At 61.8% G+C, this 23,097-nt stretch overlaps 1 protein-coding gene across 3 annotated transcripts; it reads right to left on the bottom strand.

Annotated features, from left to right (window-relative positions):
• Positions 1-1,213: 1,213 nt before the first annotated feature.
• On the bottom strand, positions 1,214-23,097 carry KBTBD11 (kelch repeat and BTB domain containing 11). 3 transcript variants are annotated; one of them, XM_053916744.1, is made up of 2 exons: positions 22,269-23,097; positions 1,214-7,308 (listed from the first exon to the last, which is right to left on the bottom strand). In XM_053916744.1, the coding sequence occupies exon 2, from the start codon at positions 6,503-6,505 to the stop codon at positions 4,613-4,615; it is 1,893 nt and encodes a 630-aa protein (XP_053772719.1). In that variant the 5' UTR covers positions 6,506-7,308; positions 22,269-23,097; the 3' UTR covers positions 1,214-4,612. The 3 variants fall into 3 exon arrangements, with proteins under 3 accessions (XP_053772719.1, XP_053772722.1, XP_053772720.1); XM_053916747.1 differs by lacking the exon at positions 22,269-23,097 and adding an exon at positions 17,227-17,299; XM_053916745.2 differs by lacking the exon at positions 22,269-23,097 and adding an exon at positions 8,212-8,493.

Here is a 23,097-nt window from a genome sequence, read left to right as displayed (position 1 = left end):
CACCTGGGGAGGAGAGCATCCGGTCGCCCCTGGTAGTGTGGTGGTGTTGCCCCTCTGTGTGCGAGGGGCTGCTGGTGGGGGCGGGTCAGTGCCCCCCCCACCCTGGAACCAGGAACAGAGCCCGGCACCACCTAGAGAAGGTTTCGGGGCACAGCGGGGAGCTTCTTGTCCCCTGCGTCCTCATGGAGCAAAGGCACTTGACCCGGACCAGACTCAGGGAGGCTGCTGGGTGCGGGACAGGTTGTCCTGGGCAGGGGCCTGAGTCTCAGTGCGCCAGCGTGGGACACCCGCCACCAGCACCACAGGACGCAGAAGGGAGGTCCCTCGTGTGCCCCGTTCGTGGCCTCTGAAGAGCCGGGCATGACGAACTCTTCTCCGTCAGCGTCAATTTGCCTGGAGAGGTTAAAAGAGCAGTCCCTCCACACGGGCCGACGAGAAGGCCTCTCCCACCCCCTCCTCGGCCCGACCCTGCGGAACACCCATCGCCCGTGTGAACAGCCCACAAGCTCTGCACGGTGCCAGCGGCTCTCACGGACGCGAGGCCAGGAGCCACATTCCGACTTCCTGCGAAAACCCCCAAACTCGGCACAGAGAAACGCTGCAGCTGCAGGAACGTTCAGGTGTGACTACACGTCTGCAAGAAAATACTGTGGACGAAACTATGAGAAACAGCCAGGTCAGGTCACTGAGCTCCTGTCTCCACCTTGGCTTAAGAACATTGTCTTAGCAACACCCCAACCCCCACCCCCACCATGAATACATAAGGATTTCAAGAGGAAAACAAATAATTTCATAAAGAACCTTTACGGCAACACCGGGGCCTCTGCTCTTGCTGAGTGCACACTGAGACAAGAAATGTTTGGGTCAGCACATCTCACACCCCTCGTGGGTAGGAGGCTGAGTGTGGACACGCAGGGGCGCTGGGTGTCAGGCCCTGAAGGGCACCCCTGCAGGACACGGGGACGGGGGGAGGTGGGGGCAGAGGCAAGGACACACCCTCAGAAGGACTCCGAGTCCCGAAGACTCAGCACCTGTCGCGGCATGGACCCTCGGGCATCATCAACGTCTTCGTCATAGACAGGCAGACCGACCCTTGCTGGCAGCGCCGCCTGCCCAGGTGAGCCCGTTTCCCGCAGCCAACGCCTCTCCTGGGACGCTGCGGCAGGCCCAGGAAGAGACAAGCCACACCACACAGACCTCGGGAGCGCTGGCATTTTCCAACGATTTATTCACCGCGGCGGAAACGTACACACACGTTGTACAGCATGGGATGGGGGTCGACATGTGGCCTGCACAGACGGGCGGCGGCCGCCGGAGCGGCACCCTGAACGGGCCTGCGCACCTCAAAGCGGCCACACCGCAGGGCGTGCGGGGCCTGAGTGCATGGCGCCTTCCACTTCAGGTCCTTTCAAAGCAAGTCACTCTGTTAGGAAAGCGCCTGGTTGCTGGGTGGTGCTGGGGGGCTGGGGCCGCGGGGTCCCAGTGCCGTCTGTCCGGGTGGGGTGTGGAGGACACAGCCACCGACAGAAATTCAGACGCAGTGGACACGCGTGGGCAAGGCCTTCTGAGTGCTGGTCCTCTCCTCGTGCACAGCAATAATGCACAGGAAAGGGGAAAAGAAGAACATCCTTTTTTTAATGCAAAAATAAAACATTCTGTAAGCTAGGAAGGCATCTAAAATAAGAACACAAAGTAGCACTTCGTTTACAATCGCCCTGCTGAGGGTGTTACAACAGCTGAGGCTGAAACTCTCCGGACTCCAGGGAGAGGCGAAAACCCAAAGAACATTCCGTTTCAAAATCTCTTAGAGGAAGTTACCCAGGAGACGGGCAGGCTGACCTGCTGCCCCCGGAATTACCAGCATTAACAACGATGGAGCAGATGACTGTTTTCTCAGGTATTTGTAACAAGACTGACACAGGTGACCGTTTTAACTAAGTAGCAAAAGGATTTCCACAGCATTTGTTCTCCTAAAGGAAAAGAAACTCAGAAATAAAATCACCAAGTTCCAAGCAGCACGGGGGCCATTCCCACTTCACAGAATGAAAACAAAGAATGTCCCCTTGGGTTCCCAGTGGACCTCGATTGACCACAGAAAAGTCACCCTGGTCAGCAAACCCAGAGATCAAGCTCTCCTGTGCCCCCCGGTCCCCTTGCCTGAGGATCGGGGTTGGCCGTCCTGATGCATCAGCTTCATTTCACAACTGACCCCAGATCGGAAATCGCTTTGCACGACACAGCGCTCGATGAGGACTGAGCTTCACACTGACCGTGGAACATCCTTCAGCCAAGCAGTGGCGCCCAGGCCCCCCCGTACCCCCCACCCTGCCATGTCCAGTCCACAGTCCTGCTCAGGGCCGCTTTCCCGTCCATGTAATTGGTGCCAACCCTGTGGCTTCTCCCCGAACTGCCCTGCAGAGCAAAATAAACTGGTCCCCATGGCCCGCCAGGCCTTCCAGTGTTTGGGGTGATGTTCTATGTAGAAATACGATACGTGACATTCCACACCCTGTCCCCTCCCCACCAGGTGTCTGTGTGTGCGTCTAGACAGGTGTGGTCACCCACACCACACACCCGGCACTCCGTCTGAAATGGTAAACACCACAGGAATGGTTTCTCAAGAAAAATCACAGTGATACTAGTTTATGTTTGATGTTCGAGGAGAGAAAAGATTAGCCGGGTACCACGTCCTCTAAACACCTCGGCATAAATAATAAAAGTCTACAGACAAACGCACCACGGCATGAAACACACACTTACTTTAAAACAACATGATTTGTTTTCTTTTGCTCTAAGTCCTTTTCCCACCAGGATTCCCCGTCTCCTCCGACAAAAGGCGGACGGGCCAGACCATAGGAGGCCTGTTCCTTTCCTAAGACGATGAACCGATTTGCCGAGTCGTCTCCTCCTGGGTTCCCGAGCCCGAGTCCGAGTCACCCGAACTCTCCCTGAAACTCTAAGTGACCGTGTCCCTCTGGCCCGGGCATCAGGCTCGAGCTGGTCACTTGCAAACAGAGCACAGTCCCCAGCTGCCCAAGGCCACAGGGCCCTGCCTCCCTCCACTGCAGGGATGAGTGAGTGACTCGAAGCTCGGCGTGACGCCGCCCAGTCTCCCCCCGGGAACTGCCAGGGCACGATGCCTAGAATCAGCAGAAGCTGGATCCAGGTGGCTTTGCCCATTTGTGAGCACACACGTTACCCTTGAACTCTAAACAATCAGTAAGTCCCGTGAGTCCACATTCGAAACGTACAACGTTTATAACAAGTGAGAATGAGCCCATTGTTTTTAACCCTTGTGTCCCGCCGAAGTAGTTTCATGCTAACTCTGTGATGGCGATGGGAATTCACAGTCCGGAAAACATAGTGTTAACCTGATGCACTACATCATGAATGCCTGTTCTGTCCCCTCATGTCCTATGTCACTCCGCCACATGCGCGTTTTGTAAGATCTGTGGCCCTCACCAGAATCACATACCGCATGCTGAACACACCAGAGGTGGCGGGTTCAAAGGGATCTTGCCTGCAGCACCGTCCACAGTGATGAGTTTAGCCTTCTTTGGGGGAGGGGAGTCATTCTCTCCGTGAGTCTGTTATAAAATGGACAAGTGACAAGACTCTGCCTGCCAAAGGTTAAAACAGACCAGCACCCCGGCTGCCAGCTTTTCCTCGTCCAGATATGCTCTTTGGTAAACATTCAGTCACCAAAGATTTAAAATCCAAATAACAGTCAATCATCGCTCTACCACTGAATGTAACTGTTAACATGCCTTCACTTGAACATATGACACCCACCTGAGTCAAACAGCGAGCCGGAGCCTTTTGGGGTGCATGTGGGTCCGCCCCCACCTGTGACCTGCGGGCGGCAGAGAGCATGCTGCCCCCGCTTATTGGACAAGAGTTTGTATCCATCAGCAAAGGTTTTTACCTTGAATGCTTATAAATCTGGAGTCGAGCCAACCAAAACCTGAGAGCATGGTGGCAGGAACCTCCTCTTCCCAGCTGGGGAAGGGCTTTACTTCATCCTAACCCTCCAGCCAAAACACGTGGGGGTTCCCTGTGGTCGCTGATGGAGTTCACCTAGGCCCACTTGCCCTACCAGCTCTGCCCGGCCTGCTGATGGCGCGGGAAGCACAGGGGCCCCACAGAGCCCCCCACCTGGCCTCCTGCGCAGGCCACTCCACTCCAGGATACAGCGTGGGACCGCCTGCCAGCCCTGAGGCATCTTCTTTTGCTCATCCCTCCCCAGGGTACGCTGCCTCTTTCTGTGAGGTTGCCTATTCTCATGCATCCCACAACTCACACCATCTACCCCACAAGCAAAGCGAAGCGAAAAGGAATGCACAATAGCGAATCGGGCCTTAAACAGCGCTGCAAACAGTCTCGGAGGCCTCACCACAAGCTTCTAACTCCAAAGCCTTAAATGACCCGGTGGCCGTCGGCCCACCCCGCCACTCTCCCGCTCCCCTCCACCGCTCCCTTCGCCCCCCTTCCCAGTGCGGACACTCCGCACTCTGGTGTCTGCTCCCCTGGCGTCCTTCCCATCCTCCTCTCCCAGGAGGCCTTCCCTGTCCCGGGGCTGCCGGAGGAGACGCCCAGGGGACCCCAGCTAGCCCTAATCGGGGCCCTCCTCGCCTCTGTCTGGCTTCTCCGGCAGGTTGAGCACGAAGGGGAAGAGCGCGCCCCGGACATCCAGGGGGGTGCCCAGCGCCTCGGCCTCGAAGCTGCCTCCCGCACCCTCCTCCGCGCCAGGCTCGCGGCCCCGCGGAGGCACGAAGCGCCAGGTGCCGGCGCGGCTCACGCAGTAGATGCTGTCGCCCAGCGCCGCGCAGCGGAAGGGCTGCAGGCCCGACGGCGCGCCCGGGGGCCTCAGGTGCGCGGCACAGCGGCTCCACTGCTTGGCCAGGCAGTGGTAGCGCAGCACGCTGACCCCGCCGGCGGGTCCCGCCGCCTGCGCGTCGCTGCGGCCCCCGCACAGGTCGAAGCGGTAGATGAAGCCGTCCAGTGCCACCATGTCCGCCGAGCGCTCGCGGCTGCTGCTGCACGGGCACTCCTGCCACTCGTCGCGCCGCGGGTCGTACTTGAGCAGGCGGTAGAAGAGCGAACCCCCGGACACGTAGATCTCTCCGTTGCAGGTGGTGGCCTCGTGCGCCACGGCGAAGGCACCCCGGGGCAGAGGGGCCACGGCGGCCCAGCGGTCGGCGCGCGGGTCGTAGCGCTCCACGCTGAGCAGGCACTCGCCGCCCACGGCGTACAGGTGGCCGTCCAGAGCCAGCAACTTCAGCTGAGAGCGCGCCTGGCGCAGCGGCCGCACGGTGCTCCAGCGGTCCGTGGCCGGGTTGTAGCAGAAGACCTGGTCCGAGGGGCGCGCGCGTCCGTCGGGGCCCGTGGGCGCCACGCCGCCGGCCACGAAGAGGTAGTTGTAGAGCACGCACAGGCCGCAGCCCCGCGCGGGCGCGCCCTCCGGCAGCCGGGTCAGCTCGCGCCACTCACCGGCCTCCTCGTGCCAGCAGTAAACGGCGGCGTCCCCGCGGCCCTCCGCGTCCCCCGACGGGCTCTGCGGCCGGCTGCCCGCGCGCTCCCCGGCGGGCCCGAGCGCGGCAGCCAGTAGGTGGGCCCGGCCGGTGCGCAGGCGGCGCCGCAGCAGCAGGTCCCGCTCGGCTCCCGAGAGGCGCCCGAACACCGCGGGCTCGCGCAGCACCTCCAGGTAGTGATCGCTCATGAAGCGGTAGGCAGCGTCGCGGAGCTCCGTCAGCCGCTGCCTCTTGGCCGCGCCCAGCACCTCCAGGCAGTTGGCGAGGCTCAGCTGCGGCGCCACGGCCTCGGTGGCGCGCTGCGCGGCGCAGGGCAGCTGCAGGCGGCGCGCGCCAGCCACCACCTCGGCCACGTTGTCGGGGCGCACGCCCGCCATGCGCCCGCTGTACGCGTAAGCCAGCAGCAGCCGCAGCGCCGCCCAGCCCACGCCCGTCACCCGCAGCACGTCCCGCGACGCGCGCGCACGGAAGTAGTCGCTGCGCGCCGCCAGCACAGCTTTATGTGCCCGCAGCCGGCGGCCCGACACCTCGATGACCAAGTCCGGCTCCCCGTGCGCGGGCCCGACGCCAGGGGGCACAGGCGCGGGGTCCTCCGGCTCTTCCCAGGACGTGGGCTCCTCCGGGGACGCGGGCTCTTCCGGGAACGCGGTCTCCTCGGTGTCCTCGGGCGACAGGGCGCCCGAGCTGCCAACTTCCCACTGCCTCTCCACCACCCGCTGGCCGCTGCGACAGGAGGGCGGGGAGGCGTCGCCGGAGCTGAAGCACAGGGACGCGCTGAGGCTGCAGGGTGACTGCGCCGGGGACACAGCGCCCTCCCCCGCGGCCGCATCCGGCTGCTGCAGGCTGCCCTCTCCCGGAGCCTCGGGCGCGCCGCCCCCAGCCTGGCCACACACTCCCTGGGCCAAGGCGCCCCTGGGCTCGGGGCCGCGGTCGTCCCCCGGGAAGAGGACGCAGGGGGCCACCGGGTTTTCCATGGCGGCGCCGCCTTCCCCTCAGGAGCCCACCATGACTTCGGGCTGCTCAAGGTCGAAGGTTCCTCAGTGGCTTTGGCCCTCACACGCCTCTCCTGGCGCGCGATCAGATTTCACTTCTGGGTCCACTCTGGGTTTTGCTCACACGCCTCACCCCTGGCGCCCTTCCCACCCTCCTCTCCCGCGAAGAGGGCGCGCCAGCCCCAGGTGCACTCTCCGAGAACCTAGTGAACCCGCTGGCGTTCCCCTTGGCTAGCCCCGCGCTGAGGTCGCAGCGCTTAGTCCCCAGGGTGGGTGGTGCTGCCTCAGTCAGCCGGCAGGGCAGCCCTGGGGCCGGGCAGCTGTGTGTGTCCCGGCTCCCTTTCTGCAGAGCGGGGCTGTCAGGCACACAGGACACACGGGGGCGCGCCCTCCCTATGTGTGTCGGTCTCCATGCCGTCACCTCGCTGCCCCTGGCACCCGCAGATCTGAGACGGGGACCTCCAACTTCAGAACCTTGACTTCAACTCCCTCTTTGGTAAAGAGCCGCCCCCAGGGTGCTGTCCCTTTTTGTGACTCCCACGTGTCACTCAGGGCTGTGAAAAGTCAGCAAGGGGAGTGTCCGCCTTGTGTCCCGCCATCTGCAGCTCTGGCCACGCAGCGGCGTGGGCTGTTCACCTGCGCGAGGCTGTACCTCACTTGCCAGGTGCGTGCTGGAAAAACAGAATCACGCGCCCACCGCTCCTCAGTCGGGGCCTTGCTCCGCCGCTTCCTCTGCTGGAAGGTCAGGAGCTCCCACGTCATTCCGCGTGACACGCTGCTTGTTCCTGTCGGTCAGAGAGAGAGAGAGGATGTTGAGCCTGCGTTCCTCGGGACTGTTTGTGCCCGTGGCACTCGCCACACTTCCCGCCACAGGTCTCAGGTCACAGAGGTCAGCCCGGTGGGAGGGGCCTGACTTTTCCTCTGGACAGTTTGGTGATCAGAAGGACCAAGGAACAGGGATTTAAAAAGTGCCCCTCACTGCCCCTCCCCTGACACTGGGAATCTGTGCGGGGGAACTCGGCTCAGGCAGCGGGTTTCAAACGCACCGGGCTCTGCCGTGGGCCGAGACAAAGCAGGCAACTCTCCAGTCTCCTATTTTCAGCCTGACGAAATGTACTCAACAGAAAACTACGGTGAGAGCAGAGCCCAGCTGGCCCACGTACTCTCACCAGTTTATGACCCTGCAGCCATGTCCCTGCGTTCTCTCCCAGCCCTTGTCTCACCTCCGGTGACAGCAAATATTTGGAGGCAGGTAAATGCTTGGACAGGTGCGGGGTGAGACAGGTGCCCTGCGGTTGGCCTAGAGGCCCCAGCTCCAAAGCCGCCTGAACTGCTTGTTTTTGGACTCACATGTCTGGAGAGCCTCGGAGAGACAACTCTCCAAAAAGCTCACGTGCAGGAAAAGAAAAGCCAAATAAACCCAAAATAGAGAACCCCCCAAACCCAGAAGTACTGGGAAGGCAGCTGTGAGGACCTGCAGATGAATTGTAAGGAAGCATCTTTCCTAACTTGGCCAAACCTCCATGGAGACTCTGTAGCTGGGAGGGGGCTCAGCGGTCCTAGGCCCCAACATGCCAGCTTCCCGAAGAAGGAGGCAAGGGCAAGAGACACAGCCCACAGGCTCGGGCTCACAGCTCTCACACGAGACGTGTCTGCCTCTCAAAGGAGATGAGATGTCGCTTACCCACCTTCCTGCAACACCTGCTGATTCCCAGCTCCTTGTACTTCACACTGTGACCTGACGCCTGAGCCGGGCGGGCGTGTGCCCTGTTCTTCCTGCTCCAGTGCTAGTGAAAATCTCTAATTATTCTCAGACGTAAGAGGTTCAGCACTCCCTCTGTCCCTCCCAACACCTTTACCACTTTATCTCTGTGGCACATTCACAATGCAGGAGGTGCTGTCGGAGGACCCAGGGAAGCACCGTGAGAACTGCTGAGAGTGACCGGAGCCCCTGGGGCCCCTGGAGGCGGGGGAGGATGCTGAGCAGATGCTGACCGGACAGGACAGGACAGGCTGCTGTTTACTCAGCTGCGCTGAGGCCCCGCGATGCTACCTCAGCTCCCCGGTGGCCGCATCCCCTGACAGGGTCGAGAGCACGGGCCCGCGGGGCTGGAATGTGATGACAAGCCGGAAACCTGCCGAGGGTTTGTAAGCAAAGCTCGCTGGCACTGGCCCAAGGACTCGGCTGAGTCACTCGAGGTTGAGCCAGGTGAAAACGAAGATCCCCCCACCGACCGACCCCAAGCACTCACGGCCCTGCACGTCTGAAATAAGATCGGGGAACGGCCCTTACTTGGCTCTCCTTCCGATGCTTCTGCACAACACAGGCCTTAGGCCTCCGAAAACGTGGTATTTCTCTTTTTTCCTTTGGCCTGGGCCAGGGTCCCAGAAATTCCCATTCTCTCTGTGCTGTGACTCATTAGAAAGTGCCAGGGCTGCGGCCTGAGAGCCGTCTACAGGCCGGCAGCCGTGGGACACCGAGGCAGGGGAGGGGCCCACACTGAAGCGTGTCTGGAACTCCGTGTTTAAGGCCTGGCGCATCCGCTGACGCCTGAGAGGATGAGGCCGATAGTGCACAGGGTGGGCGAAAGTCGGTTTACAGCTGTTCACACGGAGACATAATGCAGTCATTAACACGTCACAAGAACAAACTGTCCCGTGTGCTCACAACCGCAGACCTACTTTTGCGCCCCTCCCCCCACCCCGGCTGGCTCCCCACATTGTGTTACAGCTGCGAAGAGGCAGGAGCTCCAGCTCCGTAGTGATGTACACCTGAAGCTGTCAGTGGCGACCCAGCTGGTCTCACCTGTGTCCCCGCTGCCCCGGCCCAGGGAGGCGGGTGAGGCCACTGTGCAGGGTGCATCCTAGGGACCAAAGCGAGTGAAGCCCACTGGCAGGGAGGGTCCCTGTCCAGGGGGGTGAAGTACGTCCCGGAACAGCTGTGAGTCTGTTACAACAGGTGACGCACAGAACGAGCCCGTGGGTGCAGGACAGTCCCTGGCGGGGGTGTCGGTCACAGCGGGTCCCCCTCCTGACTGTGCTTAGGGCACATTTCCACCGGAACGGGTTTCAGTTCGACGCAAGTTCCGGGGCATGTCCCCTGAAGAATGTAAACTCCTCCCTGACCTTATAAATACCGAAGCTTTTACAGGTTCTTCCCACTTCACTATTCATATGAAGTTTAAAAAGTTAATAAGATGGCATGTGAGCCCCTGGCATGGACATCGTTTATGTATTTAACGTGGACATTAGTTCATTATTTAGCACTAGATGCGCTCCATTATAATGATGCGCGTGGCTGAGAAGAATCTTCCTTTCAAGTAATCAGCCACCGTTGTAGAAGTGCCTGTTAACGGACGGAGAAAGCTCGCGCGAGCCCTGCAGCACTTGGGGCTGCTGAGGGGTCGATTCCTTTCTGGTGTCACCTGCGTCATGTCCTCCTGTTTCCTCGCGTGTGTCCCCCCGGCCACCCCCGCTGGAGCACACCTGTGCCTTGCCCACACCTGCCTCCCAAGGCACCGGAAAGACGCAGGTCACTCCGTCAGTAGCCTATGAATCGTGAGGTGAACAAAACCTTAAATATAAGAAAAATTACCCAGGCTCAGGAACTTGCAGGGAACCTCAGAGTATCCCTTTGATTATACAGCGGATCCACTTCGGCTGCCCCCACAAATGCTATTTCCCAAGAGTCTCTCCTCTCTGGGCCCATTTAACGTGAGTGGACAGCCCCTGGGCATGGGGGTGCGGGTGCGGGGTGGCCCGGTTGGAAGGAAGGAGGGAGGGAGCCGGCCGGGCTGCAGCTGAAGGCATGCATCCCACAAAGACAGTGACATCCCTCCCACCAGGGTCACGGGCTCACAGTCACTCTGTCAGCAGACGGGTCTGTCCTGACAGCCCTGGACCGAGGACAGGGCGGTGACCAGCACCTTCCTGTTGTGGCCACCAGGTTCCCCCAGAGGATGACGCTGCCTGGAAGGAGAAGCGGCGCCACGTGGTGCCAGCAGGAGACCTTCTGTGCAGCAGGTTCACACCCAGATGCACATGGACACACCCACGCTCACACACACATGCACACGGACATACCCAAGCTCACACAGAGATGCACACAGACATACCACACACACAGAGATGCACACGGACACACCCACGCTCACGCACAGATGCACACGGACACATGCTCACACACATGCACATGGGCACACCCACACTCACACACACACACCACGCTCATACACAGATGCACAGAGACACACCACGCTCGCACACACATGCACACAGACACACCCATGCTCACACACACAGAGACACACCCACACTCACACACATGCACATGGACACATCCACACTCACACACATGCACACAGACACACCACGCTCGCGCACACATGCACACAGACACACCCACGCTCATGCACAGATGCACATGGACACATGTTCACACACATGCACATGGACACACTCACACACACATGCACACAGACACACCACGCTCATACACAGATGTGCACAGACACACCACGCTCATACACAGATGCACACAGACACACCACACTCGCACACACATGCACACGGACACACCCACACGTCCCCACCAGATGCCCGTCCCTTCTAAGCCACACGGACTGTGTCCACAGCCGGTTCAGGCCCCTTTCGTTCATGTGCGTCTTGCAGCTGGAACAGCAGTGGGAACTCCTGCGGAGGCACCGTGTCCACTCCTTCTAGACCCCACGCAGCCCCCGCCCTCGGAGGTAACGGGGAGCATTTTGCAACGGAGGATGTTCTGGGCACCACATCCTGCAGCGAGCCGTGGCCTGTGTCACTGCGGGACTCCAGCCCGAGGTCCCCGCCTGAGGGGACAGGACGTGAGCCCCAGACTGCGTGGTGGGCCGCACCAGGGCTCTGAGGGTCTACGTGCCACCCCTCAGCCACCACCGTCACCAGCTATTTGGAGGACTGGGGAGTGCAGGGAGGTTAAGGGGACGTCCAGCTGGACAGCAGGCCGTGAAACTCTGTCAAGCAGGCTGGCTGTCATGCCTCCTTCACTGGATCTCGGACGCCTTCCAGTTGAGTCCTGAGACACCGTGTGGGGCTTTGTGGCTCAGACGTTTCTTGGTTGGTGATGTGACATTTGATAATAGGAGACAGGTGACAGCCGGCTGCGGGCCACTCGGGGCGGGGGAGCTCTGTGCGTGGGGATGTGTCTCTGGCCGGGTCAGCCAGCCAGGCCTCCCTTCCCCTGCACACCTGTGCGGTGGTCCCAGGCTTCCAGGGGGGTTGGCGATCTGTCCCCCTGGCAACCGGACAAAATGACCAAGAAAGAAGCCGAACAAGAAACCCCCTGTTTTCATGGGACATTGAGAGGAAAAATAAAGGGACCAGGCCTTGCTGGGTCCAAAATAAAAGTGTCCTCCTCCCCAGCCTCCCAAGCTGTCAAACCAGATAGGTGTTCAGAGCCCAGGTGACAGCCGGGGGCACCGTCACACCTCAGAGCAAGGCCACACAGGAGGCCCAGCGAGGCTCTGGAGGGGGAGCCTGCGTCTGAGGTGCAGACAGAACTCATGTCCCCATGTCCCCAAGCTGTGTGGGCGGGGCCGTTGTCCCCTGGCAGGACACCGACAGACAGACCCACAGAGACCCCAGTGTGAAGACAGTCCGACAGCAGCAGCCTGCCCGCCGGGGCCGAGCGAGAGACAGACGCCACACACAATGAAAACAGGCCTCTGGGCCCCCGACCACCACGGCTGGAACCAGGCAGAGGAAGCCGCGCAGCCGCCAACCCGGCCCTGCTCGTGGACGAGGGAAGGTGACGCAGCCAGCAGAGCCAGGACTCACTCAGAGGGCAGAGCCAAGAGCAGTGAAGAGCCACTCCCTGGATTAGAGCCTACGCTTTCAAGGAACCGCCAACCCGGGCTGCCCGCACCTCAGGGCCGCCTCAGGCCAAGCGCGCAGGCTGGCCCGGACCCTCGTTGAACAGGACGATGGGGCTGGCTCATCTCCCGTGTCACCTGGGCTGACAGGTACTTGGTCAAACCCCGGGTTACACGCGGGCGGGACGGTGAGTTTTACCTGAGAGTAACATTAGCATCGCTGGTCTTGGAACAAAGCAAATTAACCTGCAGGATGCCGGGGTGGGGGTGGGGGGCCTCCTGGGTGGAAGAGGAAAGCAAGTGCCCCCAGGAGCAGGGACTCTGCCTGCAGACGCCCTCAGGCCGCAGCTGCTGCACCGTCCTCCAGGGGGCGCACCGCCTGGCACTGCCCTGGTGGTGTCGACCTGCCAGCTCCCAAAGTCGCATGAGCTGATTCTGTAGCGTGAACCACTCTCTGCGCACAAACACACACGTCCTCCCGGCTCTAACACACGGCTCCGCAGTGGCCGCCCGCACTGCCCGTCACTGCGTGCTGGGTGGCTGGGCAGGTGCCGTACCTCCTCAGTGATTGGGTCTTCAGTTCCAGGTGACTGAGCCCGGGGACCGGTGCCCACTGGTCACTCCCACCCAGACCCGATTCTGATGATGAGATGCTGGACCTGGCACAGAGACTCAGGCCACAGCAGGGGGCGGAGCCCAGGGGCCCAGGCACAGGCAGCGGGGGCGGACCGCAGCAGGCTGCCCCCAAAGGCGGCCAGGGCCTGTCCCGCTCAGCAGGACCTCCTTACTGTGACACAGACACTCATCCTCGGGGAGTGGCACCCAGGCCCCTGCCCTTGGGTACCACAGGCCTGTGGCTGCTGTGCAAGTCACGCATGTGACTTCTAAGGTCAGTTAGGAAGGAGGTGCGGCCTCCCCGGTCAGCACTGTCTCAGGCACCAGGCTCCCCAGGCAAGAGGCCCAGCCACCCTGAGGCCGCTCGGCTCACCCAGCGCAGGGGCCCCAGGGAGACAGAGATGCTCCGGGGCCAGCCGGGACCTCAGATGAGCCTCAGGCGACTCAGAGGCACAGATGTGAGCTGCACACCCCCCGCCCCACTCAGGCTGCAGGCCTGAAAGCAAAGTCACTTCACTCTTCCGGTCGTCTGGGTGCCACAGGAACACAGACGTTTCCGTCTCAGCTCCGGAGCCTGGACGGCCGGCACCCGGGTGTCAGCAGAACACGGGGCTGGTGAGGGCTCGCCGTGACCACCTGTGGAGGGCGGGGACAGGGGCGTCTTCCATAACAGCGCCGAACCCACTGCAACACCGCTTGCCTCCCAAGGCCGCCTCCTGCACTGCACACGGGGGTTCGGCTTCCACACACACGTTTGGGGACCGCAGACCTGCAGTCGGGGGTGCCTGGACTGTGGAACAGCTGCTCCCGGGGCCAGGCTCTTGCTGTCACCACAGTCTTGGGCGCGCTCTCCCATGTCAATGGGGAGCCCCGGGCAGCCCTGGGCAGCCCCCAGTCCACCGTGAGATTTGTTCTGTAAGTGTCACTCTGACTACGGTTCGAGGCCCCGATCCAGGGACAGGAGTGATGAGCAAGCCCACGCGGCAGACAGGCCGCGGCTCTGACAGCAGCGGAGACGGGGGCGGGGCCAAAGGCAGCAGGCTCGGGGCTGTCCACTCAGAGGTGCCCCACGGCTCTGAGACTTGAGGGTGAAATAGTAACAACAGCGCCTGACGGTGGCACCACAGGGGTCCACAGGGGTGCCCTGCTCACGAAACAGCGTGTCCGCACCACCTTGGGTGAAGAGGCCTCGGTTCTGCAAAACTAACCCATGTCCTAGGTAACCCTTCACGCCCTGGCACGCGCAGCCGCAGTGGCCTCCCTCCGCACAAGAACCACAACAATCAGGAATTAAAACGACGCCACGCCGAGTTAAAACTGCGACCCCGCCCCAGGGGCCCTGCCTGGTGCCTGACGGCTCTCCAGGGAGCCCAGTCTGCACTCCGGGGCCTCTGCAGGCGCTCCCTCCTGGGCTGTCCCCACACTGCCCCCTCCTCACCCTCCTCATCCTCCAGGCCCTCAGAGCCTCGTCTCGGTTGGCGACGACCTGTGGATGAACTGGACTCCACACCAACGCCCTTCACCTTGCCAGAGTCGAAGCTGCGAGCGCTGGGACTGGCGCTGTCGTACGGCGCACCCCGGCCCCTGGGCCTGGGCCTGGCCATGGCAGCGGGCGCTCAGTGAGTGCCTGTCACAGGAGGACAGGAGGAGATTGATGTTCAACTGTCAGAACGGCACATGCTTTGGTTCGTTCTACTGCGACCTCCTCTCCAGCAGAGGCCGGGTTGTTGGCACAGGTGAGCACCTCGACGTCCCTGTTTTATTTTCAAAGTTATTCCTCCCTGTCAACACTTGTGCAACAGTGCTGGGTGCCAAGAGCACGGCTTCGGCCTAATCACAGTGAATGAAGGCCACAGTGGAGACAACGATCCCTTCAACTCCAGAGACAGGCAGCTGCCCCCTGGGCCACCAGGGGCAGGAGTGCTTTCGGGAGGGCCAGGCTGGGTCCTGATCTGCCGCCCACTCCAGCCCACGGGCGGCTGCCCGGCCACGGAGCTGCAGGGCGTGGGCACCGCTGCCTGAGTCACGGCAGCTTCCCGCTCAGCCGTGAGCACCGAGCAGCTGCTGGCATTTAGCAAACAACGAGTGCGGTTGGGCGCGGAGGCGTCCACAGCACGCGGAGCCTCTGTTCCTGTGTAGGGACAAAGACACCCAGAGTGCTCTTCCAGCTGAACGCTGTGCCCTGCCTCCCTGTTGACAACTGGCTTCTCACGCTGAAACAGGGCGGGGGTGGGAGGGTGCGCAGAAGCCACGGGGACCTGGGGAGAGGAGCTCAGGAATGAAGCCAGGGCCTGGCCACCCCCTTCCAGATGCTTCCCTCCTCCCAGTGGCAGGCCAGGTGCTGTGCGGTGGAGAAGGACCCCCCCCCCCCCCACCGTGTGAACACAGGGCTCAGGAAGGCAGGCAGGCCACCGGCACCCCCGGGAGCATCTCCGTCTCCGGCTGTAGCCGAAGATGGACTGCCTTTTGCTCCGTTTTCCTCCCCCGAGCCCCAGGCTGCCATCAGTCCCACACAGGAAACCCTTCAGCCTGCTGTCACTCGGCACCTTCTCACAATTGCGGAGCCTTGAACAGTAAATGCTCCACAGACTTCTCGCCTCCTGCAGGTGGCTGCTCCGTCATGAGCAGAATGCCAAGTACCAGGGACGCGCAGCCCCAGGCTGCCCCTGGCGCCCACCTATGGCTCCTGGGGCTCGGCTCCTGGAGGGGGATTCTAGTATCAGGACACCCATAGCTGGGGGAAGGCTCAGGGCCACGGGGCACCCAGCCCGGATCCCAGCCAGAGGCCGCGTGATTGCCCCTTAAGAGACAGGGAGCAGAGGGAACCCTTCAGCCCTCAGTGCGGGGGCGGGAGGGGCGCTGGAGGGGCCGGAATTCACAGTCCGAAGGTCACCTATAGTGGATCAGGCCTCTCACTACATCGGTCTGTTCTTTTCCCTTAGAACAGATACAGGGAGGATGGGCAGCCGGAGGATGGCTGTGTAGGAAGCTACGAGGTGATTAATCGTTTTATGATTGATTTGAGAGAGGGGGAGAGGAAGGGAGGGGGAGGGGCACAGGTTGTCCACTTACTGATGCCCCTTGGCTGACTCTCATACGTGCCCTGACCGGAGGTTCAACCCGCAAACCTGGGGTACGCGGAGAGCGCTCTAACCTACTGAGCCACCGGGCCAGGACCAAGAGGTGGTTAATTTTTAAAACCTCCCTTATTTAATGTTCCAGATTCAGCGGTCACGCCTGAGTGAGGGACCGCAGGAAGCCCCGCCCTGACCGCGGAGCAGTCTCTACCCCGCCCCCCGCCCCCCCCACACTCCTCCCACCCCGCACGTGGGGGCGGGGCAGGCGGAGGAGCCGCTGCAGAAATGCCTCTAAACTCCACTCCAGAGTCTCGCGTGGTGATGCTGAGCTGGCCACTCGCGGGCTGTTTCAACGCTGCTCCTCTTGAACCCCCCACCTCCCCACCCAGTCCCACCGTGACGTCAGGCACGTGCACACGCGCCACAGCATCGCCACGGGCCATCCACGCGGTCGGTGGGGCAAAGGCTCCCCGAAAACAAAGCGTTCAGTTTGAAGGAGCCCCGAGTAACCCGGGCATCAGCTGGGGGAGCAGGGGCCGGGGGCGGTGCCCGCGAGAACGGAGCCCGGCCTCCGCACGGACTCCAGGACGTCGCCCAGGACCGGGAGGGGCCTCTCACCCCCATTTCCGTGGCCCCGAGACGACGACCACAGGCTGGGCCCGGGCATCCCGAGCAAAGCGGGCACAGCACCCGCCCGCCGGCCACAAACGTGGCCCGGCCGCCGCCCCGGGAACAATCGGCCGGAGCGCGGGGCGGCTCCGCCCGGCTGCGCTCAGATGGGCCGGGCGCGGTGATACGCGATCGGTGGCGGGACAACTAGTGGCCGAGGCAGTGTCCTCGGAGGCAGTAGCCTCGGGGGCTCCCGCCCCCTCGCACGCCTGCGGGCTGGCTGTCCCCGCTCCCTGCCAGAGCGCACTGCAGGACCTGGTGGTTGCCCAGGATGGAGGTCCGCGCACCCCCCAACCGCCCCCCACGCGCGCACGGCCACCCCCGCCGACTCCCTGCCTGGGGGGCCCCAGCCTCCATCGGCGCTCACTGGCCCCCCTCCACCGCCACCCCAACCTTCCTGTACCCCCGCTCCCCTGTCCTCGGGCCCCGGAGCGTCTTGCCGCGGCCTCCCCCCAGGGCCACCCCTACCTCCTACCTCGCTGCCCGGTGTCTCGCCAGAGCCGGGGACGCGGCGCCTGGCTGGGGTGTCCGGTGCGCGTGCGCGGGCCTTAGCCCCGCACCTGTGCGAGCGCCCGCGATCCGCGCACCTTCCCGGCCCCCTGCGCCCCGGCCCCGGAAAGCGACCGCAGCGGACCCCGCACTCACCCGCGCCCGCCGAGGCCCAGCCGCTAGGAGGAGCGCGAGGCTGCGCGGGGGGCGGCTCCGGGTGGAGCGCGCCGGCGCGGGCCGGGGGCGGGGGCTGGGCTGGGTGGGGTGGCCCCCGAGGTGGACGCTGAGGCCCGGCGGGAAGGGGGCTTAGGCGGGAGCGCGCCCGCAGGCGGCGCGTCACCCTGCACACCTGCTCCCCTGCAAAGGGGCGCGTGAGCCCCCACCCACTGAGGGCGAAACGTCAGTGCCCGAGGCTTTGCCCTCCTGTCTACCCCCAGCCCACCCCCGCACCCCAGAAAACGCGGAGTAAGGGTGCTCGCCGTTTATACATTTTGTAAAACCAGGGACAGACGATGCGCTGTTGGCACATTCGGTGACTGGAAACCTGTTGCCCATGTCCTCACAGATTCCAGAACAAAAAAGAAAATGGACCACACGTTGGGACTTGTTCCTGGTTCTGGAAACGTAGCCTACACTTCGGCGGTCCCCGCGGGCGACCGTGTCCCCTCGGACCCGGGGGCGGGAGGAGCAGGCCCCGCACACCTGCGCGTGGCCAGGGACCCAGCTCCCCGACGGGGCTCCCCCAGGGCCAGGTCTAAGGCTGGAGCGCTGATGGTAAACGCAGTTTTTAAACGTTACATGCTAAATAGTGATCAGATTTCCACAGGCTCCTGGCGTCGGGACCTTGACTTTCTCTTCTTTTAGGTTCTGCTTTTGACACTCGCGGCTGATCCACGTGTCCTGAGAATGGCCGCACAGCCACCTTCGTTCAGCTGCCAGGCCGGGTCCTTCTCATCCGTTCTGGGTTCAAGGAGGCAGAAACTGTCCCGATTGTCGGGGTGCATGCGGGGGGCGGGGGGTGGGGGTGGGTTACACTTGTGGGTGATGTTCTTCTGAGTTAATAGAGCTACTGTAACAGGCACGACCTGCAAGTCTGCTCCCCGCAGACAGCCGTAAGCTGCTCCTGCGCCCCTGCATCTATGTAGCCCGCAGTTCACTCTAGCAGGAACGCACCTTCGGGGCTGAGATACTTCCCCTCCAGCTCCGTGCTCAGATTGTTCCATCTCCCCCCAGGGGTTTCAGAATCTCCTGGGGCCTTTTCAGAGTGTCTGTTGACCTTGGCCGGAGCCTGCCTGTGGCTAGGTCGCCCTACACCGGTGGCTGAAAGGGTCTGGGTGGCGGCTGGAAACCACTTCCCAGCCACGCCTCCACCCCCGCCCCCACCTCCCTTTTTTTCCAAGAGTGACTTTGGGTGAACTCACAGCCTCCCGCTGCATCTGGACTCCCTGGCCCGCTCTGCGGGTGAGCCTCCAAAGCCCCTCAGCAGTCCCCAGTCTTAGTGCCATCCTGGCCTGGCCCGTCTTTGCCTCCACTCTGCGATCGGGGGAAATATCACAGTTAACTCTTCTTCCCACGGGGTTTGCGATGCTTGCCATATTCTGGGTTCTCAATAAATATTTGCTGACGGAACGACAAATGCATGAAGTAACTTGGACCCCTACTCCATCCAGCAGGTATGGAGTGCGGTCTGGTTTCCGATGACAGAAGTTCCGTTGTTGAGTGTGCTGTGTGCCGACTCAGGCTGTGGGAGCTGCAGAGGAGCATCCATGGTTTAATGAGTCCATGGGAGCCACAGGAACCTGGAGCCCCGGGGGCAACCATGTCGAGGAGAAAGGCCCAACCTCAGTGTTCAATAACAGCCACTACAACAGTATTTCACAAGTAACAGTATCTTAGTAGTTCAATTTTCTGCCAACCTGAAGACGTAGGCAGACACATCTGCGTGCAAAACTGTCCTGGAAAACACAGAGTTGTCCTGGTGTGGCGGTGACCACCCCCAAATGCAACAGTCCGGCAACCCGTTCCGGGTCTCGGGACCCTGAACCCCGCCTGGAGGCTGCAGGGAGGCGTGGAGAGCGCCCGCCTTGGAGCCCAACGGACGGGGTTTCCAGGACCAGTGTCGCCGTTTGCAGCTCTCGTGAACTGTGGACCCTGAACCTTTCCGCACCCCACCGCCCTCTTCTGTGACAGTGGGTGTGGGGGCGCCCTCCCCGCGGGGCCCAGACTGCCCCGCCGCTGCCCCGAGAGGGATACGCCTCAGGCAGCTTCACCTCTGCACACAGATTTCAGATTTCACATGCATATCCGGGGTGCGGGCGCACAGCAGGGAGGCGGCTGGTCAGCCACAGTCCCTGGTTTGGAGCCCGGCAGGTCTTCCTGTGGGTCTTACACCAAGTACTGGATAATTTCCCGAAGCTTTCAATAGTCCGAATGAGTTCTTGTGCTCTCCCCCGCCTTCCAAAGAGCAGCAATTAAATTCCAGTAGCTGTCAGGAATGGATCCAATTGCTACAAAGTACTTTAAGTCTCTTGGCATGAAAAATTAATTAGCTATCTGTGAGATGGCGTCGGAACAGCATTCACTGTCGCACCGAGAACTTTGGCCCTTTCTGCGTGGAGGGAAAGCTGTCGTCCCCACAGCTCGGCCCTCTGCGGCTCCCCCCTCCAGCACCGATGAACTTGGGGTGCCCTTGCCTCGTGTGAGCTGCTTCCTGAATATCCTGGACCTCTTCCCTCATGTCCCAGTTGTCCCACATGTCTCAGAAGCCGTTGACCAAGAGCCTCATGCCGGGAGAGCTCTCTGCTCCGCCGAGACCTCGCTGTCACCACAGGCAACCCCTGGGTGCAGGGGAGCCCCCGTGGCCTTGGTCTGAATAGGGGACGAGAGCCGCCTGCTGGCCCGAAGCCCGGCCAGCACTGACAGAAAGCACAGGCATGCTCGGTGGTCGAGGGGTCAGAGGACATACGGCTGCACGGACCGCCTGCCTGCCCACCTCCTGTTGTCCCTCCCCACATCCTCCGTGGACAAGTGTCAGCTGTGCACCTGCCTTCGGCGGACGGGAGCAACCAGGAAGCAGCAGGTGCTTGTCACGGGAGCAAAGGTATGACCACCACGTGGCCGTCAGGTTTATTGGTGTCGATCCTGACAAACCTTCTTTGAAAAGAAATAAAAAGTTGATAGTTTTCAGCCCTGGCTGGTGTGGCTCAGCGGATTAAGTGCCAACCTGAGAGCCAGAGAGTCACGGGTTCCATTCCCAGTCAGGGCACACGCCTGGGTTGTGGGCCAGGTCCCCAGCAGGGGGCGCACAAGAGGCAACCACACATTGCTGTTTTCCTCCCTCTCTTTCTCCCTCAACCTTTCCCTCTCTAAAAAGAAATAAATAAAATCTTTTAAAATATTTTTTTTAATTTTTTCAAAAACTTAATAGTCTTTAAACTAAAGTGGGACCTCGGTACTCATCGTGAGTTCGTTCCGGAACTCGTGAGCACTGCCGAAACCAGTGAGTGGCGAGCGAGCGGCGGATGATGAAGCACCTTCCCTTGCGGTGCAGCAAGGGCGACTCATACCAGTTCTAGCAAGCGCGACGAGACCTGAGCAAGCGCCGAGAGCTGAAACGCGTTTCTCTCGTCACAATGCAAGGAGCACTGGGTGTGACGAAGTCTGAAGCCGGCGAGTACCGAGGTGTGACTGTGTTTTTCAAGGAGTTTCAACTATTTTCATAGCCGAGTCTAAACAGCAAGTTCTCAAAAGGACACACTGAAGAAGGGACCTTCATCACCCTACTTCAGTGTGACGAGTGTCCTCCTAAGAAGACAGTCGGGCGCGCACGTGCACAGGAGGAGCCACGTGACGATGGAGACCGACTGCGGTGACGTGGCCACAAGCCACAGACAGCAGGGATGCCGGCAAACAGCAGCAGCCTGAGGCGGTGAGGAGCCTCTGGAGCCTGCAGAGGGGCAGAACGACGCGGCCCAGGAGGCACCTGGACCTCCAGCCCGCAGCCCCGGACTGAGAGAGGACACGCCCCTGCTGTCTGAAGCCCCCCTCCCACCCCGGGGCACCTCGTCACGGCAGCCCCAGCAACCTGATCCAAAGATGGAGTGTCTTTTCTGCAGCAGCAGGGCCTTCAAACCACCTGTTCCGATGCTCAGGTAACTGTTGTCTTATTTTTGATCCAAAAGTAAATTGCTAGACAAATAAAAAACTTATAAAATCATATGAAAGACAAAGGTGTTTTCTCAGTTCTGGGCCCGGCCCCTGCAGGCAGGCAGCTCCCCAGTGCTGAGCCGATGACCAGCGTCCACAGGAGGGAGGAGGTTACGGGGTGGTCGTGGGGACCCCACTGGGAGGGCTCCACCTGGGGGAGATGGGCGGGCGGGAATCGGGGTCCACAGGTCCCCGCAGCCCCTATGTGAACACGGCAGCCCTCTGTGAGGCGATGCGGAACGCTGGGAGTGCCCGTGCCCCACGCACTGGCAGAGGGCCAGGTGCCGTGTCCTCCCTCCCGGGCAGGTGTGGCCTCGCGTCTCGCTGGAGACGCAGCAGGCACTCTGGCCACAACCCTGGCTCACACCTGTGTTCCCGTTTTGTGACGGGCCCAGGAGAGTTTATATTCAAATCAGAATGGCGGAGTGGCCACCACACAGGCCCAGACAGAAGCCCAGGAAATCTGTGGGCAGCAGGGACACCCTGCTCCGCCCAGGGGGCACCAGCATGGGGCCTTTCACAGTGTGGGGTGGCAGAGACGACCCACAGGTCCTCCCTCCCTGGGGACAATCGGTGTCCCTGCCCTGTGCACTGCGGGGGGGCCACCCACATCCCCGGGCCCCCACACTAGCAGCTCCTGGTACTCAGTAGCGGTGAGAGCCAAAAACACCCCCACACATTGTAACTGTCCTTTGGGGGGAGGGGACACTGCCAGGGCTGACAACTACTGAGCTAAAGACAGAGCAGGATCCATCTGTTAGCACCAAAAAAAAACCAAGGAAAAGAGCAAGCCAGTATTTTTAGACGAGTACCCTTACTTACCCGCCCGCGCACAGCAGGTCCTCTGCCGCCCCTCCGCACAGGTGCGAGGCCGTCCTGGCTGCTGCTCTGGGCCGTCCCCTCTTCTGGGCCACCAGGCTCTGCGCCCACCTACGCTGTCTGCGGAGCAGGGGAGGCGGTGGCAGGGACACAGCAGAGGCACGGCGCCTCCCACTCCACTGGTCCTCCCCGCCGTCCCGCACAGGCGCCACCACGGTCACCCCACAGCATGCAGGGACAGAAGGTGGCAGCCCGGCAGGGGTCTCCTTTCGGCAGGATTACAGGATCCCTCCAGGCCTCAGGGGTGGGCCGTCTGGCCCGACGTTTCCAGCCAGCAAACCACTGGGCCGCATGCTTCTTTGTCCCTTTGGTTTGCCTGGACCCCTCGGCCCCTCGGAAAAGCTCCGTGTGCACAAGGTCCCTGGTTCCTGGGAGCGCTTTCTGTGTGTCTGCTTCAGCCGCCGGCCGGGCCCCAGACTGCTTGCTTACGTAACCCTGGCCGAGCCCCCAGTGCCAGCACGGGGTCCGCGTCTCACCCCTCCTTCCCCGCAGTCCCTGCCTGTCATGCTGATTCTGGCAGGTTCTGCCGATGAGCGTGGGCTGGCTCCGAGTCCTCGGGCTGGCACCGTCACCCGTGTGCTCCTCTCGATGGTGGCCACCTGCCCCACTGCCACCACGGGACATACGCCCCCACTCCCAGCGTCGCCGCTCCCTGCCAGAGTCACCAAGGGCCAGACTCCCAGCCCGTGTCCCCGTCCCTAAAATGGGAGGAGGGGGACAGTGACCCCACAGGGTGGTGGTCCAAGAGGAGCGAGCCGACGTGTCTTCGCTG

The sequence above is a fragment of the Desmodus rotundus genome, chromosome 13, assembly GCF_022682495.2.
Source record: "Desmodus rotundus isolate HL8 chromosome 13, HLdesRot8A.1, whole genome shotgun sequence".
Classification (NCBI taxonomy): domain Eukaryota; kingdom Metazoa; phylum Chordata; class Mammalia; order Chiroptera; family Phyllostomidae; genus Desmodus; species Desmodus rotundus.
Note: the sequence above shows the minus strand (reverse complement) of the source record. Positions and strands in the feature narration are given on the sequence as shown.